The following is a 21550-nucleotide window of genomic DNA, read 5'->3' as shown; positions in this document are numbered from 1 at the left end:
ATGTAAAACAGTATTCTTCCTGATTTCTAGTAATGGAACACAGCTATAAGTAAAAACATTTTAACAACTGACCAGTATTTATCAACATGTAAATATGAGCTAGCACTTATCACACTGGGACATCATATGAAGACTGAAATTAGTAGAATGTTCTGTATCTTTTGACATATACATAGTGAGGGAAAATGCATAAAAACATGCACAGAACAAGGTTTGTATAGGAACAGCAGTGGCTTCTTTGGAGTAGAAGCACTTCTGACTGGGAAGAAGCACATCACCCTCTCTAAATTAGTTGTTCTTTCTTGTCGGTAAGTTCACATTTTCTAAAAGTTAAAAAGAATGCAGAATCTGAGATATGAGCAACAGCACATTATTTGATGGCTTCCAAATTTTGAAGAGGCACCTGTAATGTGCTTCTGAGATGTGTGCAGGTCACACTCACTTCTTCAGAACAACCTCTTTTCCCATTTTAGGGGCCCCTGACAGTGTGATCAGGATCTATCCCTGCTGCAAGAGCCAGATTTCTAGACACATTACCTATGATCAGACACCTTGCTCACCCCTGATAAAGTGAAAGGGTCTTGATCCTGTCTCAACTGAATGTACCAGGCTTAGCTGTCCACCAATGGGAGAACTTACCCTGATGGAGGAGGGGATAAGGGAGGGAGGTATAGCAGGAGGAGGGATGAGAGAGGGACCTGTGGTTGGTATGTAAAATGAATTAAAATATTAAAATAAAAACATAAAAACAAAAGAGATCTCCTGAAACTGAAAAGCTTCTGTAAAGCAAAATACAAGGATAATAAGACAAAAGGGCAATCTGCAGTTGGGAAAAGATCTTCAACAAACATACATCTGACAGAGGACTGGTTGCCAAAATATATACAGAACTCAAGAAACTAGATGTCAAAATACCAAATAACTCAATTTAAAATGGGATACAGATCTAAACAGAGAAATCTCAACAGAAAAATCTCAAGTGACCAAAAGACATTTAAGGAATTGCTCAACACCATTAGTCATCCGGGAAATGCAAATTAAAATGAATATGAGATACCATCTTACAGCTGTCAGAATGGCACATGTATACACTGTGATGTGATCACCATGACCAGCTTAATTTACATAACTATCATCACTGAAATAATCACTCAAATTACTTTGATCTTTTTAGATTAATATATATACACATCATTTTTTCCTCCCTCTAAATGCTCCCATGATATGCCTCCTTTCTCTTTTTAAAATTTACGGCCTCTGTTTTCATTAATTGTTGTCACATACACATATGTTCATACATATATTCCTAAACACGTAAATACATCTTGTTCTGTGGGTATGTTACTTGTATGATGTTTTCAGTGGTAATCATTCAGTATTGGATAAATTATTGCTGTGCTCTAATAATTGGATAAATTATTCCAGTGAAGAATATTTCTACCACTTATGTATTCTTTAGTTGCCTTTAGTTGTTGGTGTAGGGCTAAGGCCTCCTGAGCTTTCCCTCATCTACTTCAACATATCTGTTGTTGTTCTTGTTTAGCTCATGCTCAGGAAGTCAGGTTGAGGAGAATTTATGGGTGTGTCTTCTGACATTCTTTGGAAACACAATATATATAGCAAACTCCATGATTATCTGGTTCTTCCAAAATTTCTGCCCTTGAGCCTTCAGTGTGCCAGTTTTTTGTAGATGTATTGGAACTGAACTTTACATTTAGATTGGTTGTGGTTTTCTGTAATGGTCTTTCTTGGTTGCAAAGAGATGTTTCCTTGACAAGGAGTAAGGTCTATACTTATCTATGAATATAAGAACAAATACAGATAGTGTAATTAGGGATTGTGATGGCTTAGTAAAATGGTGATTGTAAGTTCTCCTCTAACATCCATGATTTCACTAGCCCTGGGCTCATCAATATGACTCTGCGTAGGGCACAGTTGTATGCCACATAATTGTCTGAATGTACAGTGGGAAGAGGCTTGTAATCTGAACTGTGGACAACTCTTCTAGTTAACCTTTTAAACTTTATTTTGTTTTGATTATCTTGTTCCAGAGTAAGTACAGGGATAGATGTTTCAGGAGTTTCTCATAGCCTCATGAAGAGACCTCTGGCTTCTTTATGTGTCACAACCTCTAAGGCATAAGGAAGACCTTCAAGTTGATAAGGATATCTTTTTAAAAGCAGGGAGAAATAGTATGTTCAGGACTGTCCTGGAGAAGCTAAGAAGCAGCATTCCTGGGAGAAGGCATAAATAATTCATAAGAAATTTTCCATCAAATCAATATCCCCAAATTATTCAATTTTAAAAGTTCCCCAAGTATGCAACAGGTGGAGATGAAAACCAAAGGTTGCATGGCAGCCATCATGTGGCTCAGCTTTGCTGGACCTTTGTCAAGCAGCTGTGCTGGCTTCAGGACTTCTGCCATTCCATTCAGATATGGCTGTGCCATCTCCCCCTTTTGTTTTTAAAAAGATGACTGGGAGGACAAGAATCAAAATAAGCATAACTCCTAGGGTTATTCCCAAATTAATGATACTAGATCAAAAGCTATGTCCTGAAGAAAATGTGAGAGGTTATAAAAATATATTTCTTACCACAGTTACCAAGGCAGACTACAGTTGAGCTAAACTAATGGCTGTGGTTCATTGATGCAAAGACTGCATGTTTACAAATAGTTTAGAACTGCTCCATAAGCAGTGGAAGTGGGACCTAACCTATGCCTAGGTTATCTCAGAGGAATTGTGTGGAAGTGGAGTGGCATAAATAAATTTAAATTTTGAATGACAAAAGACAGTTAGTCTAACCTCAATATTTTGAATTTGATTACGTGTAAATAAGACTGCTTCTTTTAAGTATTTACCCTATACTTTACATTTTTATTGTTTTTTTTTTTGTTGTTGTTGTTGTGATAACATTTTTTGAGAGCTGATTAACATTCTCCATGGTATGAACTTGTTGTATTAAGGCACCTCAGCAATATATCCCAGGTTAAGTAATTAACGTTCCAGCCTCTTGTTAATAATAAATGAATGATAGGCAGTGATGTAATTTTTTATTAGCAAAGGTTTCCTTAAGGTTCTGATACTTGATACCCAGAGTCCTGACTGAGCCTTATAACAAAGACCCAAAGAATGCAAACCCACAGGAACATATCGCAAGTAACTTATTGGAGACAAAGGAGAAACACAAGCGCCTCAGATGGTCATCTTGCTGTTTCTTTTCTCATGCTCAGCTGCAGCAGAACACATAGGTTTTGCTACCATTGTTGCAAATCCCACTGATGCGTTCTAGTATTTTGCAGGATTGGCTTTGACAGTAGCATATCAAGAGCTTTTTTAAGGCTAGAGACACAAAGAGAAAGAGGAACTGAGTTTAGAGGTTGGTAGGATGGGATAGTATACAGCCCTATGAAGATGTGTGACACAGAGTGGGCATATTTTGTTGGCAGCATTACAGCCAGCAGGATGGTCAACTCAACACAAATTGAAATAATGTGCTGAAGGAATGTTGGTAAAATGTAGGGCTTGAGATCCATGCTGATGTGTATAATTATTATGGTCTTTTTCTCAATATTATTATACTAGACTGAACTCTACAACTGATATGAAGTTCTCTTAGACAAAGAAAATTTTCTCATTATAACTAAGACTACTCATTTTGTTCTATAAGAATCTACTCAGTATATTGCTCCCTATTCTGGTGAAATTTCTAAGAGTTCTTGTAAAGCAAAAGGCTTATAAGAAAGAAAATCAATTGACTTACTCCACTCTCACCATTACTTCTATGAATAAGAAAGAGAAGAAAGTAAGATAGAGTAATCAAGGGAGCCAGATTGCTTTTGACAGGATTGCAAGGCACATCTTCAACCCTCTCTCAGGAGACTGAGAAAGGAGATTCCCTCATTCAATGCTGGTGGGTTGTAAACAAGAACTATGGAAATTAGTGTGGGCATCCTACTCCACAGATACTTGCCCAGCGATGGTCATTGATGCTATGTTCACAATAGCTGGAGAGTGGAAACAACCTCAATGTCCTTCAATTGAAGAATGGATTCTGGAAATGTAGGACATGTTTCTGAGGGTGAGTCCCATCTAAAGGACAGGAGAGTTGACAGACAGAAGTAGCTACAGCAGAATCACTGAGATGTGACTTTGTATCTACCTGTTCACACTTGATATGACTACTAAAATGTAACTTAGACTTGTTTTTACAAGCAATTCATTGTAGATTCTGCTAGATAGCTTGGAAGAGTCCTGACTAAGACACATAGAAAGCATGAAAGAAATGTAAAAACATATTCTTCTTCTGCAAAGAAATTTATTGGAGAAGGAAAAACCATTGAGGCAAAGTATAGGGGTGATGACAGATGATAAAGTCTCAGAGCACATGGTGAGCTTGTCTCTGGTCTCAGCGGCAGCAGAATATATAGCCTTTGCCGCACTTGCCAACGTGACGTTCAAGAAATCTGCAGGTTCTTTTTCTACAGAAGCATATGGGGATCTTTCTTGTATCTGAAAAAAAATTGAACATCAGACATTAAATAAGGAAGCCAGCAGTATGCAATAGTGTACAATAAATTTGAAGATTGGGATACATGGTACAGAGCAAGTTTGTTTCTATTGATGACATCACATCCATCACCATGTTCAACTTCAAATACTTGGAAATAATACATTAAACAAATATTGATCATATGCATGACTTGACACCCATTACACATTCCTTCACCTGTTTTGTGTCTTCCTGAACCAACACATTCACATACTGGCATTTGCTCCTTAATTTTTTTTTTTTAAGAAAAGCAGATTTTTCTTTGTATAACAAAACTTATCAATGGAAAGACTAAGAGCTAATCAGTATGTTCTATATTTTGAAACTATTCCACAGATAAATTTTTAGAATAAAAACTTAAAAGAAATAAAATCATTTACACTTTTCTGACTCTTACTGTTACTTCTAACTATAATACAGTGAAGACTCCAAAGGATCAGAAGAGATACTTACTAAATCACACAGCTCTGGACATGATTTGGGAGCCCATCATCAACCCTCTCTCAGGAGACTCCAATCCACTATCATACTGGGCACCACCACTCACCTGCATCTTGAAGAGCATCGCCTACTGGGCCTCCAAAGGAGATGGACACATCCTGGTCCTCTACCCCAGGCTGATCCTCATTTTTAATCTCCTCAGTTGCTTCTGGGAGAGAATCAGCCTGGGCCAGGTAGGCCAACAGGACAAGGGCAGAGATGAGGACAAGTGTCTTCATGGCTGAGAGTCACCTGGAGGAAGGATGAGCAGAAGCCCAGTGTGTGGGGAGTGAGGAGCCAGCCTGCATTTATAGAGCTGTCATGAGAAGGAGCAGAGACAGGCCCTGTTGTTAGAGAGGGCATGCACAGATGGTAACTGGGAGAGACTGTTGCCCTCAAGATCCCTTTGATGTTCCTCTGTTCTCACAGCTGTCATCACGATGTTGTTCTGTGTGTTCAGTGACAGCTCTCCCTTCCAGCTGATAATAATGAAGGTCCTTTGCTATCTTCCCCTGTTTCCCATCTGCTTGAGTACTTACCTTTCTGTGGTCAGGAAAGAAAAGAGGCAGGCGCTTTCTAAGTTAGTAAGCTCATAGAACAAGTGGTTTTTAATGTTCTGAAGTTGGAACCTGCTATTCTCAGAAAGTGTGGATGCTGGACCAGACCTGAATCCCTGTGGATTGGATAGTCAGGTTTTGAGTGATACTGGGGTATTATCACCTTCATGAAGGAAGACTTTGTGAATCCCTTCCTTTGGGGCCATTATGGAGAAAGCCCATGGCCCTGGTAAATTGAGCTCAAGAGGAGACAAAGGACAGAGTTGGTCAGACTGAAGCTAGAGCAGGTTGTTGTGAAGAAGCCAGTGTGACCTGAACACATCTCATGAGTGCATTCCAGGTGCCTCTTCACACTTTGAGAGCCATGAAATGTGCTGTGGATGACATCTGAGATCTTGGACATTTTCTTTTCGGAGATGAGGATTAAGGCACAATAATTAAACAACAAATACCCAGTAAAGAGTGTTGCAAGCTATTGCTCATCCTCAGCCATGCTAGGAAATTCTGTGTTCCTGGTGCTCCATGAAACCACCAGTATTCACCAGGACACTTTTCTTACTGAATGTTTACCCTTTCCTCAGTAAGATTATTTTACTCATGGTATGCATGAAAAAAAATCAAAATTTTTTGTCTTGCTTTAAATTATTCATGTTATAGGCTATCTCTGAATTCATTTTTAAAAACTGAGGTCCTTTCCCAATTGGAAGAATTTGGCTAATTCTGTGCTTTTCTAGTAAGTAGGAAAATATCAATTAATATTATTATATGGATACATGTGTAATTAAAATACACATGTGTAAATTTACCATATAGTCTAAAAGTAACACTTGTATGATTACAAATCTAGAAGCATAAATGCTGGGTGTACTACTACACTACCCCACTAATACACAAAATATCATATATGCTCAATTTTGTCATCCTTATTACACCTGTGACAGTCGATCATAATGTTGACCATCATGAAGCCATTATGACAAACATTCTGGATTCTTCAAGCATCTTTCCAAGATTGTGTATCACTCATTGGTAATTTCTTTGTCAGTGCTTTATACTCTCTCTGCATCTCCAGCATAACCAAGACTTGTCCTGCCATTGTGGGAGTACTCTCCAGTATACTTGACTTACTCTGTGTCAGGCCCAAGTTATGGCTTCTTATTGTGACTCTAGACTCCTTGTAAAGCATGGAAACACAGGAAAATGTGTGTAAACTGGGGCTGGAATCAGAATTCCTGTATTGACTTAACAATTAAAATGTCACTAGAATTCACTGGTTCCTAAATACTTATCCTTAAAACAGGGAGGTTTGTTTCCCTTGTCTGAGGAAACTCCTCAACCTAATATGAAGCTCAACTTACTTTTCATTATCCATCCTAACATCATAGCCTTCTAGTCAGAAGTATCTGCACATTACACTATTGTACTTTCCCTATATTTTTCTTCCCACCACCATTAATATTTCTAATACACTTCATTTCTCAGCTCATACAAGTCTTGTCAATCCTCCAGTGAAAATTGTTGGCTTACTCTTCTATATTTACACTTAACTTTAGCATGAATTCTAATTGGTCTTAATAATAAAAACCCAGAGTCAGATATTGTAATAAATGCTGAAATATCAGAGAGACAATGGAGCATGTCACAGTCACTTCTTCCCTCGCCAACCCCTCAGCCTGAAAAGGGGGTGAGCTCCTGTCTCTCCTACCTTATATTCCTCTCTCCACATAGCCATATCTCTTCCTGTCTCTACCTCCCTAGTGCTGGCATTAAAGGCATGGGCCTCCCAAGCACTGGGATCAAGGCATGAGATTCTCAAGTGCTGGGATTAAAGGTGTAGCCTCCACTGTGTGGCTCTGTTTCTCTTTTAGAACGGATATATTTCATGTTGCCCAAAGTGTCCTTGAACTCCTGATCTTTCTACTTTCTCCTCCTAAGTACTGGGATTAAAGGTGTGTGCTACCTCTGCCTTGCCTCTATGGTTAACTAGTGCCTAGCTCTGCTCTCTAATCTCCAGGCAAGCTTTATTTGTTGGAGCACAAACAAAGTATCACCACATTTTCCCCTTTATCTAAAATAAAAAGGTGTAACTAATATATGGAAAACTATATGCAATACATACAATACCTGTATACAACATATACAGGCAATAAATACAATAACAATGTGTAATCTATTAGCATTTGACAAATTCATAGAAAATATTCCATTATCTATCCTATCTTGGTGAGTCCAAAAGGTTGTACCAAATTCACTTTCTATTCTAACGTGCATTACAAGAATTATTTTTTAATGGCTCTCAAGATTATATTCTTTATACCTCTTTAGTGAATTTCTTTTCTGAATCTGATAACAAGGAAAACTATAAGTCTTCAACTCCATCAGAGACCTGAGAAGGGCATAATATTACCTGAGTATGCTGGAAGTGCAAGAAAGTGACTTCTATAAAATGCCAGAAATGATAGAAACAGCCTGGATAGTCACCAAAGTTCCTTTGCAATTTTGGGATATCTATCTTTGACCTATAGGCCTAGAATATCTGCCAGACTTATCTGTGAATCAGGATTTTCTGAATGGCTGTCTTACCTTGTCTTGTCAAGGTTTGGCAGTCCTTTCTTTTATGTCCTCCTTGTCCATTTTGGAAAGCATACTGTCAGCAGTCAAGGCAAGGGCATTTTTTTGCCCAGTGGCTAACTTTTGCCACAAAGGATGTAAACTAGAAAAGGAGTTTCTTCAGTGGCCATCATCTTCTCTGGATTAGATTGGTATTGTCATGAGCAGACATGTCTCATTGTCATTTAAAAAAAAGAGCCTATGTTATTTAAAACATCTTAAATGCCATATTCTGGAGATCTCTGAAGTGTTTGAAGACCACCTATCTACCTAAATAAATCTCTGTTTAAATTTGAAGACATACCTAATATGACTACAAGTTTGATTATAGTAACTAATTACTAACTTGCATTTCTTTATTATCCTAAATAGTTTCTAATAATTCAAAGACTAGAAATTTACATTACATTGTTAAATGAGTTGTATGGGTAAAATACCTTGAATGTGAGTTGAAATGTTTGTATAACCTGTTCTAACAAAAATAATCACAAATTTGTATCATTAAACATAGGTCATATCAATGTAAAATATTCAAAATATATAGTTGCTTTTAAAAATAGATTTAATAATCTACCCTTTTATCCTAACATATCTATATTTCCCTTTTTATCTCCCTTTTTTTCTTTTCAGAGTAGATCTAGTAACCTACTCTATTCTATCATTAATAAAACTTCCTTTTTTCCTTTTTTCATTCCTCTTGGGAATGTGGGTATTGTGTTCTTAAAATTACTTCCTGCTGTCTGAGAGTAATGGCAACTTTAGAGGATCGTGAAAAGAAAAATTTGAATTAATTGTCAAGTTGGGAGAGGCAGCTGCATCATTTGTTGTCCAGTCTCTGTGTACTGTAAAAGGGAGGGATGTCTCAAGTCCTAGGTAGAGCAGTCAGTGAGGCTGGGTCATCTCATCTAGCCACATCGAAATTGTCCTGAGCAGTTTATAGTCCAAAGTTGATATTTAGGTAGTGTTTTTCAGCTTAGTGGCATTATCACAGTCCATGTGGAATCATCATTGTGAGTCTCCCAATTTTTGGAGACTTCAGAGATCTCGTTAGGCCAGATTATTCTTTTCTCGGTAATTATTTCAGGTAGTTCTCTTTCTTTGGATAGTTATTTGTCCAAAGGTCTTTAAATTCCTCTATATGGTTGTTTTGTTTTCCTGGAAGACAAAGCAAAAACCTCCCCATATGGTGGTATTTTATTTGTACTGAAATGTGATTTTCATTGTATGTTAATAAATAAAGTTGCCCAGGGGTCAGAGCTGTTAGAGCCATAGCAAGAGCGTGGTGGTGGTGGCACATGCCTTTAATTCCACACTTGGTAGAAGAGCTAGGTAGATCTCTGTGTGTTCAGGGATACAGCCCGCATTAGAGTCATAGGCCTTTAAGACCTGGAGGTCGGTACTTACAGGCAGTGACGAGGCAGTCATGTGTTTGGGTTTACAACAATGAGAAGGCAGAACAGAAAGACTATTTAAAGACAGACACACAGGAAATAGCGCCTCTTTCAGGGAAGCTAGGAGCACTGCAGGAGGTAAGATTTTAGCTCTAAGCTCTGACCTCTCGGCTTTCTCTTTTACATTGGTTCTGTGTTTCTTATTTTAATAAGATGGTTGAATACATCTACATCTGGCGCCCAACATGACAAGAAGCCATTAAAAACTGCTTGGGGCCGGCTCCCTAGTCTGAGTAGCCGGCTCCCTAGCCCCAGCCCAGCTCTGCTTTGCCTCAGGCCGGACTAACCATGAGCTGCTTGCTTAAAGCCAATGCTACAAACAACTCAGGCCTGCCCTGCCAAACAGGTCCCCTCCTGTAAAGCCAACACACTTGGTTAGAGCTTAAGGAAGCCAGAGCCAAGCCTTGACTCAGCTCAAGAGGGAATACGTGGCTGGATTTAAGCTTTAGCTGGCTATACTTTCTGTCTCTCTCTCTCTCTCTCTCTCTCTCTCTCTCTCTTCTCTCTCTCTCTCCACACATAGGACACTAGGTGGCTGTTTTAAATTTCATCAGATTTCGACTGTTCTACACAAATTTGGTAAGTCACAACATATCAGATATTTTAAAGGAAACTATTTAAAAGAGAAATTTTTCCACATTAAAAAAAAATGGGTTTCATGTGTACATTGGAAGAAAATTGGGTTTTGTTTGAAATTTTAGGCAGTCTGACAATGGAACAACTATAAGAGAAGATTAGAATTGTTGGAATTATGCAGTTATCACTATGCTTATCCTCATTTTACAATTTAAAAAGATAGTCAATTTAAGTGCCAGGATGACAGCTTTAGAAAAACTTGTTAAACCTGTAAAAATTCAGACAGAAGAAATTAACAGTGAAGTTGTTTCAAGTTTGGATCATAAGGTTACAGAAAGAAAGCCTGTTTTCACACAGTCACTCTTAATTTATCCTGTAACTGTACAGCAGTTGCCTGATCAAATGACTACACAAAATATTTGGGCTCCAATTGAAATGTTGGATTTAAAAAGGTTTAAGGAGGCAATAGTATTTTATGGCATGCATTCCCCATATATAAAGCAAATGTTAAACTCTTGGTCAACATATAATAGGATTGTACCACAGGACTGGCAGGAGCTGGCACAAGCTGTTCTTGAACCCAGCCAGAGGCTTCAATTTCTAACTTGGTTTAAGGATGAAGCTAAAAACATAGAAAAACAATGGAGGGATAAAGGAATACAAGTTTGCCAGGATCAGCTTATTGGAGAAGGGCAATATGCTTCAGTACAAGCACAAGGTTTATATGATGTCCAAACCCTAATTTTATGTCTACAGCAGCCTTGAATGCATGGGACAGAGTTGACGAACCAGGAAAAAGACCTGAGTCATTTACAAAGGTGATGCAAGGCCCAAAAGAATCTTTCACAGATTTTTTACAAAGACTGGCTTCAGCAGTAAAGAGAATGGTCTTGTATTCTGAAGCTAGTAAGATAATAATTGAATCTTTGGTCTTTGAGAATGTGAATGCAGCATGCAAAAGAATAATCAGGCCATTAAAGGCAAGATCTGCACCTTTGGAAGATTGGATTAGAAACACAGTTAATGTTGAGGCTCATGAGCATGATGATATGTGGGTAGGAGAATCAATTTCAAAAGCTTTGAGGAGTGTTAGATGTTTTGGATGTGGAAAGCAAGGATATTTGAAAAGGGACTAGTAAACAGGTCATTCCTAGAAACAATGTTTCTTCAAGGAACAATGGCAACAGAATGCCCCTTCCATCTGGAGTATGCAGAAGGTGTGGTAAGGGAAAACACTGGACCAACGAATGTAGATCAACAAAGGACAGACAGGGTAATCCTTTGCCTCAGTTTTCGGGAAACTCCCAGATGGGCCTCATGCAGGCCCCCATAGCAAATCCAGTTCAAACCTTTCCTGCAGCCATAGAGGAAACCCCTGCTCAGAGCAATTAAATAACCAAATGCCTATTGGAATAAATCATGCTGGTCAGGATGATGAAACAGAGAGAATAGAAAATTCAGGAGAAAACATAAAGAAAAATTTTTGGCAAACTTCTATTAATGAACAAAGACCAAAATTAATGATAAATATAAATGGTGTTTTGTTGTGTGTCGGGTAGACACAGGTGCGGATGTTACCATAATTGCACCAGAATTTTGGCATCCAACTTGGCCTCTTCAGGAGGTAAACGTTCAACTGTTAGGAATTGGGACATTATCTCAGGTGAAACAGAGTGCAAGATGGCTCGAATGTATACGTCCAGAAGGAAAGAGAGGAAAATTAAAACCATATGTGGCTAACATAGCTATGAAACCTGTGGGGTCGAGACTTGTTGCAACAATGGAATACTCAGATTAACATCCCTCCAATCTCAGAAACAAATCATAAACTATCACAGGTTTCTGAGAGAAATATTATAAGGCATTATTTTTGAGTGGTGACCAGCCATCCATATTATACAAGACCAGGGCACAACAACTGAATGATCTTCCAAAGACACCAACAGCTCTACCTTTAAAATGGTTAACAGACAAGCCTGTATGGGTCCAGTAATGGCCTTTAACAACAGAGAAAACTCCAGTCTTTAGAAGAGCTGGTAGAAGAACAGTTAAATGCTCAGCATATTGAAGAATCAACCAGCCCTTGGAATTCTCCTGTATTTGTTATTAAAAAGAAATCTGGTAAATGGTAACAGACCTTAGAGCAATTAACAAAGTAATTCAAGCCAATGGGCTCTCTACAATCTGGAATTCCTTTGCCTACTTTGTTACCAAAAGGATGGCCTCTCATAGTTATTGATTTAAAAGACTTTCTTTTCAATACCCTTACAAGAAAAAGACAGAGAAAGATTTGCTTTCACAGTGCCTACTTATAATAATTCTCAACCGGTTAAAAGATTTCAATGGAGGGTCCTCCCACAGGGAATGTTGAATAGCCCAACTCTGTGCCAATATTTTGTACAATAGCCATTGGAAGTGATACGTAAAAATTTTCCTAAATCTATGATTTATCATTATATGGCTGATATTTTACTAGCTGACTCAAATGCAGATACTTTAGAAAGAATGTTTGAAGAAGTAAAGAAATTTTGCCTTGCTGGGGATTACAAATTGCTCCTGAAAAGATACAAAGAGAGATTCTATTGATTATTTAGGATATAAAATAGAGCTACAAAAAATTAGACCCCAAAAGGTGCAAATTAGGAGAGATAGACTACAGACTCTTAATGACTTTCAAAGATTATTTGGAGCTATTTCTCATCTACGAACTATTGTTGGGGTAAAAATGATGAACTGACTAATTGTTCAAAATCTTAGAAGGTGACAAGGACTTAAATAGTCCAAGAGAATTATCACCTGAAGCTGAGAAAGAATTGGCCTTGGTAGAAAAGAAAGTACATGAAGGGCACTTGGATTGTATTGATCCAAACCTGGATTGCATTTTTGTTATTTTACCTTCTAGGCATTCTCCTACTGGAATATTAATGCAGAGGGAAGATATTATATTGGAATGGATATTTTTACCAAATAAACCAAATAAAAAATTAAAAATTTATGTGGAAAAAATCTCTGACTTGATTTGGAAAGGAAAATTGAGACTTGGTCAAATAGCAAGAAGAGATCCAGCAGAAATTGTCATACCTTTAACTAAGGAGGACATTGAAAAATTATGGACAGAAAGTGAACCTTGGCAAAGAGCTTGCAGTCATTTTTTGGGAGAAATTAACAGCAAATATCCCAAAAGCGATATAATTGATATTATAAATAGAGCTGATTGGATCTTGCCTCGAATTGTATGGGAAAAACCCATATCTGGAGTTCGTACATTTTATACAGATGCTAACAAACAAGGAAAGGCAGGTTACAAATCAGAAAATTTAAGTAAAGTTGTTCAAAGTCCTTATAATACAGCTCAAAAGTCAGAATTGTATGCTATTCTGTTGGTATTAATGGATTTTTCAGAACCTCTCAACATAGTAACTAACTCTCAGTATGCTGAAAGAGTAGTATTACATATTGAGACTACAGAATTTATCCCTGATGCTTCAGAATTAACTTCACTATTTCTTCAATTACAAGATACAATCAGGAAAAGGAGTCATCCTTTATATATAACTCACATTGGATCCCATACTTGTCTGCCAGGCCCTCTAGCACAAGGCAATGATGAGATTGATAAATTATTGATAGGAAATGTGCTGGAGGCCTCAGAATTTCATAAAAAACATCATGTCAATAGTAAAGGTTTAAAAAAGGATTTTTCCATAACCTGACAACAAGCCAAAGAAATAGTAAAGAAATGTCCTACTTGTTCCTTCTACAATCAAATGCCATTACCAGCAGGATGTAACCAAAGGGTACACAGAGGAATGAAATCTCAGCAGATGGACTTGTTTCACTTTGCAGAATTTGGAAAATTGAAATACGTACATCACACCATCGATACTTATTCAGGATTTCAACGGGCAACTGCTTTGAGTTCTGAAAAAGCTGATTCTGTAATCCACTCATTTGCTAGAAGTTATGGCCATCATGGGTATACCTGCACACATCAAAACTGACAATGCTCCATCATATGTCTCTGTTAAAATGAATCAATTTTTTGTTTATTATAATATAAAGCATATTACAGGTATACCACATAATCCTACAGGTCAAGCAGTTATAGAAAGATCAAACAGAACTCTAAAGGATATGCTAAATAAACAGAAATGGGTAACAAAAACCCCAGAAATAGACTGCATAATGCTCTATTAACTTTAAATTTTCTCAGTGCTAATGAGAAAGGAACAACCGCTGCAGAGAGACATTGGATAATAGAAAAAATCTACAGAATTAAATCAGCCTATATACTTTAAGATGTGCTGACCTCAGAATGGAAACCAGGGTATGTATTACGTTGGGGAGAGGTTTTGCTTTTGTTTCTACAGAGAGATAAGCTGTGGATACCATCAAAATTGATAAAGTTCGATTTGAACAAGAGAAACCTCTTAATTAGAGGAGATAGTTCCATCAACCAACATGAACATCCAATTTTAAACTAACTTGTACCAGTAACACATGCCTTTTCATTTAATCAGATATTAACTTGCCAAAAGGAACATCACCAAAATTAGTCTTGGGGAAAGGTTTTTTTTTTTTTTTTTGGTCTTTTAGGAGAATGAAGGTTAAGGAATCTGAAAACACAGGACAAATGAGACAACTGAAGAAAAGGGACAAATCATCTATCCCAGGAAACAGAGTGAAACAGCTTATGTCTTCCTAAATGTTTGTTTCTGCTGTTTCTCTAAAGAATTTAACACTATTGGTCTTCTAATAGTCCCAGTTCAATTAAAATTTAAAGCTGACTTTGGAGTTGGAGAATGGCTCTCTCCTTCTTTAAACTCAAGCATGTTCTTAAAAGGAAAATGCAAACTCCCTGTATCATGCCAGAATAAAAAGAGCCATCTTCTGCTATGGACAGGACAAAAGCCAAATTAATTAAGGGACTATTCTATTACTAATCTAAACTCTTTGATTCTATTCTGATTCTTTAAACTTTTCTTAAAGTATGAATTTTATATCAAAATTTACAAGATTAACATATATAGATATATATACATTTTAAACTTTGTTAAGATATGAGTGGTCATATAGAGTACTAATTCTAGAAAAAAGGCTTCAATTAGCTGCATATATATGTCTTTGTGTTTGAGTCTCTTATCAGTTTTCTGCAGGAAATCACGGCCAGTGCCTAACATCAACTGAAGTCTCCAGAAAGAAGATGGGGCCCCACAACAACAACAATTCCACGTGGACAATACTAATATCATTAAGCTGACAAACATCATCTACAGATCAGCTTTGAACTACAAGGTGCTCAGAGCAATTTTGAGATGACTAGCTGAGATGATCCAGTCTGAAAGAGTACTTGAATAAGGACTTGAGATAAACCCTGAACTTTGGCATTATACACAGACTGGATAATGAAGGATATAGTTACCTTTCCTAGAATTTGACAATTAACCTAAATTTTTCTTTCAGGATAAAGATAACTTTGCCCATACTCAATTATAATGAGCCAAATGAAATGACACATGTATAATCACTGCTAATAAAATAGAGTAGATTATTAAGGGTAATTTTGAGTTCTGTTGACATTTTCATACTGGTCTGGGACACAAAATAAGTATAGGAGTGATTACATCTGCACCCATCTTAGAGTTCAGGAGATCTTAAGAAGAAACAAACTCTCAAGGCTGTGACTCATCTTACCCAGCACCTACGACAGGTCAAGTAGAGTCTGAGTGCCTGTGAGGAAGAATGAGGAATAGCCCTCCCATGAGCACAAGTGGGTCAACTACAAGATCTGAGCTTTCAGAGGCCAGTGGAGGTAACTTCCACTCTTTAGAGACCACTCTGAGTAAGTGATGGTACTTGGACATGATCTAGTACAATGGAGTGTGAACTATGAAGAGTTCCTTCATTTCTCCAACCTCACTTCAATATATCTGACCCACCAACTCCATTCATCACAACTCTACTTTCTAACTTATTGTTGGGCATCCACATCTGATATTATATATGCCAGATCATTAATGATCATGAAAACCCATCCTGGGAAGATGAAACACCCTCATTTGTAGCAGTGAGTAAGAAAGACAACTCTGTCTCAATCACAGGATATGACAAAAATTTTTGCTAATGCCAAAAATCACTCGAATACACAAATTTGTGTTTTAGAAATTTAAGTTAAAAGAAATAAAACTCAGAAACATTATTAAAAAAAATAAAAGCCAGCATTTTTGGTATAGCAAACAAAAAGACAAAGGAAAAAGATAATCTTTAAGTTTTGTAACATGTTACAAAGAAAAAATTTCCAGATTATGAACAATAGCTAAAAGTTAGAGAAAATGTGGGTCTGGAGGTATGGCTCAGTTGTTAAGGACATTTGGTGCTCTTTCAGAGGGCACAAATTCTGTTTCAGCACCCACATGTTAGCTGATAGCTTTCTGTAACTCTATTTTTAGGGGATTCGACTGTCTCATCTGGACTCCACAGGCAACAGGCACACACACACACACACACACACACACACACACACACACGCAAATACCTTATACTTACAAAATAAAAATAAGTAAATGTTTTCTTAAAAATATGAAATGAATATGCCAACCACTACCTCAATGGAGCATTTGACCAAATACACATGGTACACACACTACTTGGGCATAGGTACTTGTACCATCAATTCCTGATTACTATGATGCTGAAATATCAATTTTCCCTGTTATATTGGCAGTAGTAAATATTAGAAAAGCATCATAATACATGTATCAACTTTCACAAGGACCATAAAATCTCCAGCAGACTGTAAACTCACAAAGTAAAGTTCTGTTTCCCTCCCTCCCTCCAAGGTTCAACAAACACAAGTAAGTAAGTGGCCAACTAATGGAGGATGTTGTTCTCTACCTTCTGTTGTGTCTACATGAGCAGATGTCTTTCTTCAAATAAGAAATCTTCTGCTACCAGGAATTGGGAAGAAACAAAGGAGAGAATGTAAAATAATAAGAAAATGAAAACTATGGTGCAAATCAAAACTTAATTGACTTACTTCAAATGGGCATTCTTTTTAAAGGTGGCTGCCGTGTCTCTCCCTCATTCTTCCTGTTTCCCCAATTCTCCTCTCTCCTTGTCCTGCCTATACTTCCTGCCTGGTCACTGGCCATCAGTGTTTTATTTATATAGAGTGATATCCACAGCACTTCCCCTTTTTCTTTTTTTTTAAAAAGGGAATGTTTTAATTTTAACATAGTAAAATTACATATAACAAAACAATTATCAAGCAAGAATTACAGTTACAATATTAAAGAAGATGTCCTATCTATCTTATATTTGTGAGTTTAAGGTTTTATATCTAACTTATCTTTTATCATAACTGAGGAAATTACAACTATCTAGTCTTTAACCTCATCAAAGACCTGAGAAGAAACATAAGAGACACAGCAGTCACTGCCAGGACAAGCAGCATGTAAAGACGCCAGTAAGACACCAGCCACGTGGCAAGGTATAGATTTATAGAAATGGGTTAATTTAAGTTATAAGAACAGTTAGAAAGAAGCCTGCCGTGGCCATACAGTTTATAAGTAATATAAGCGTCTGAGTGATTATTTTATACGTGGATTGTGGGACTGCAGGGCTTGGTGGAACCTGGAGAGAAGCCCTCCAGCAACAAATGGCACCCAAAGTGGGGCGCCAGATATTGGAGAAATTATTTTGGCTACTCCACGTAGTTAAAAGGATATTTATTAAATGGTGTAACTCACAAATTAAGTGAATAGTAGGTCGCAGGGTCTGGGAAAGGTGTATCTCAGTCCAGCGGTGTTCTCTGAAGCTCTGCTCAGTCCACCTCCAACGTTCAGCGTCCCGGCACAGAGAGAGCACACATAGAGAGTGCTGGCCCATCCAGCTCTCGAGTCTCCAGGCACCTCCCCTGGCTTTGCCAGAGTCTCAATGGGGATTGGAACTTCCAGATCCAAGCTGGAATGGCTACCCACTACAGCACCTAGGTAGTCACAAGCAATAAAATGCAGTGGAATTCTACCTCACGTGATGTATAAAATTAAACTCAGAGTAAAGCAGGTTCTTAGAACTGAAACCTGACTATCAAATCTTGGAGAGGACAAGAGAGTTACAATTTTTTTTTTTTTTTTTTTTTTTGGTTTTTTTTGAGACATGGTTTCTCTGTGTAGCTTTGTGCCTTTCCTGGAACTCACTTGGTAGCCCAGGCTGGCCTCGAACTCACAAAGATCCGCCTGCCTCTGCCTCCCGAGTGCTGGGATTAAAGGCGTGCACCACCACCGCCCGGTGAGAGTTACAATTTTTGATTGGCAATCAACAAAAGCAACACATGTTCATAATCAACATTAGTGTTTTCAGCTTTGAAGGACACTTTCAGGAAAGTCAGCAGAGTGATCACAGCCACTGTGGTGTGCATGTTTGCTCCTTGTGAGACAGGGTCTGACTATACAGCCCAGTCCGACATGGGTATTGCTGTCTTCCTGAGTGCTTCACCCTGGTACTGGAGTCACAGCCCAGTGCCACCAGGCCTGACCTCAGCTGTGCTTGAATGAGACTTGTTTTGAGAAAACACACATACCTGGGTCACAAGGAATCAGGACTGAAGCTTCCACACTGGGTATAGAAGTTCTTTCTCAAAGAGCATTGCTGACATTACTGCAGAGTCAAAACATTTGGAAACTATAGCCATTCTTGGAAGTGTTTCTTTAAATTGCAAGGACATATATTAGTGGAACTGGGTGATATATTTGGAGAATTAATGAATTTTCCTGGTCTGTTCTAAAAGCAATATGTTACAACAGAGGAGAATACACATGGATGTTGATAAATATTTAAGCAGCTAGGGATCAAGGAATCTTATCATTATGTTTTCATTGCTCATCAAGTAACCATCGTTAGCCTTTAAATACAGGCAACATGTGGTATAAGCAGAAATCCCAGGTCAGAGGAACATCAAAGGTTCATGGGGAATAATGGTGCTTTGTATGGTTCCTGTCCACATTTCCAAGCCTCCCTCTTACACATATGCAAACACTAAAATATAACCCTATTTGAACAATGCGTTTTTCTCAGTACAATATTTTAGTGACCAAATGCAAACAAGATAAGCATCCCTCCCCTACCCCTTCTTAAGTTACCAGGCTGAAGAGGAGTCTCTAGGATGATAGTCAAGAATATCTTATCTCTGATCTGGGTTTGGCTCTTCACCCCAGTCTTACACTCACAGCTAACCAGTTTAATAGCCAGTCATCTAGGATGGTGCACTGAAATGCAGCCTGTTGGGACCCAGGTCTGCCTGTCTGCCTGTCTATGCTCAGCTGCTCCAGTGTGCTTCCATATTGAAATGTCTTTCTTCATGAGACACTGACCAAGAATACACTATTCCAGTAAGGAGGACCAGCTCCCATAGAGAATTGGACAGATGGAACAGCTGTCCAAAGACTCTTCTTTTCTCAGAGAGTCTTCAGAGGCCCCTCAGAGCATTATACTCAAGCACCAGTCTGCTGAACCCGCAGCATTACCATCTCAGTTCCAAAACAAACATTCCAAGAACAAAATAAGAGACTCTGTAAAAGAGACTGGAATCTATGAATTAAGAGATCTTCTAAGAATCAGTGAGGGTGTGAGTTCACAAAATCAATCATGATTCCTTGTTATCATTTTAGATTTTGGAAGGCTTGGGAGTCTCTTTGTGTTTTGCTAGTGTTAAACTAGGACCTTTAAGTGGTTTTTTTAAAAAAAGGAAAAGAATAAGCTTGGAAGCATTCTCAAACACTCATGTTTAAGTTGTCTGAAAAATTTGGCAGATGGTTGTGAAGGATTGGAAGCTCAAGGCCTACAGTTCCTCCTGCAGTCCACCATACATGGTCATTATTTAGGCCCCTGCACAGGAGGCATGAGGTGGTGTGGAGACTGAGGATACTGTTCTCTGGGAGCTGTTCCCTCCTGCTGTACCTCTCTCTGGTCTGGCATATCTTATATACAAGTGAGATCAGTCACCTTTGACAACAGCTCAGCACAAATAGAGAAATATTGATTAAGGCATCCTAGGACAACAACACCTAGGTAATTTTAGATATAGATAAAGACCTGAGCACATAGAACAGGACCCACTCCCACTGCTAGGAGTCCCACAAGAAGAGTGAGCTCTACAATGGTCACACATATGTTGAAGGCATAGATGAGTCCCACAGGGGCACTTAGCTGTCAGTCTAGGATCTCTGATATCCTATGAGCTCAGGTTAATTGTTTTTATGGGTTCCCTTGTGATAATCTTGTCACACACACACACACACACACACACACACACACACAAACACACACACACACCGTTCACACAATCCTTCTTCACTTTCAACAAAATTCCAGGAGCTTGGCCAAGTACTCAGCTGAGCATTTCTGCATCTGCTCCCGTCAGTTACTGGTTGAAGTACTGAATACAATTAGGGTAGTCACCAATCTGATTACAAGAGATGGCGAGTTTCACACTACATATCCTCTATTGCTAGGACTCTTAGCTGGGGTCATCCACGTAGAATGGTGGGAGTTTCCTTGCATACCTCTTTTGTTGCTCTCCCTCTCTGTCCCACCCAATCCAACCATCCCAATCCCTCATGTTCCCATTCTTTCACACCCATCCAACATTTACAAAGGAAATCTCATCTCTTACTGTTTCCCACGGAGATTCAAGAGTCACTCTAGGTATTCCTTCTTACTTAATTTCTCTAGGACTGTAGGCTATAGCCTGGTTATCCTTTGCTTTACATCTACTACCCACTTGTGAGTGAGTATATACTGTGTTTTCTTTCTGGGTCTTGGTTACCTTACCCAGAATAACTTTTTCTTGTTTCATACAATTGCCTGCAATTTCATGAAGTTAATGTTTTTACCTCTGAGTAGTACTCCATTGCTTAAATGTACCACATTTTTATTACACATTCTTCAGTTGAGGGGCATCTAGGTTGTTTATGTGTTTAGGAATATATGTATGAACATATGTATATGTGACAAAAATTAATGAAAACAGGCTGTAAATTTTAAAGAGAGAAAGGTGATATATCATGGGAGGATTTGGAGAGAGGAAAAGGATTTATACATATTTTAATCTGAAAAGATAAAAGAAATTTGAAGGGATTATTTCAGAGAGATGATAGTTATGTAAATTAAGCTGGTTGTGGTGATCACTTCACAGTGTACACATGTACCAAATCATTACATTGTATACATTACATAAAATTTTTTATTAATTGTACCACAAAAAACTAGAGGGGAAATAAATTCGTTTCTTATTTGACATATGCACTGATAATTTCCACTTAAAGA

General features: G+C 38.1%; 1 protein-coding gene across 1 annotated transcript; it reads right to left on the bottom strand.

The window, feature by feature from the left end:
- Window positions 1–3228: 3228 nt before the first annotated feature.
- Window positions 3229–5270, bottom strand: LOC114701866 (alpha-defensin 16-like). The gene is made up of 2 exons (XM_028882059.1): window positions 5099–5270; window positions 3229–3341 (listed from the first exon to the last, which is right to left on the bottom strand). Exons 1-2 carry the CDS (start codon window positions 5268–5270, stop codon window positions 3229–3231), a joined length of 285 nt encoding a protein of 94 aa, XP_028737892.1.
- Between the last annotated feature and the right edge of the window lie 16280 nt (window positions 5271–21550).

This window comes from Peromyscus leucopus, chromosome 17 (assembly GCF_004664715.2).
Source record: "Peromyscus leucopus breed LL Stock chromosome 17, UCI_PerLeu_2.1, whole genome shotgun sequence".
Lineage (NCBI taxonomy): Eukaryota > Metazoa > Chordata > Mammalia > Rodentia > Cricetidae > Peromyscus > Peromyscus leucopus.
This window is presented reverse-complemented; position numbering and strand designations above follow the sequence as displayed.

Bases quoted from the DNA above. Each gene is read 5' to 3' on its own strand.
- LOC114701866 (XM_028882059.1), bottom strand. From the start codon at position 5,270: ATGAAGACACTTGTCCTCATCTCTGCCCTTGTCCTGTTGGCCTACCTG. The intron at 3,342-5,098 runs GTGAGTGGTGGT...TTGTGTCTCTAG, and splicing joins CGATGCTCTTCAAGATGCAG to CCTTAAAAAAGCTCTTGATA.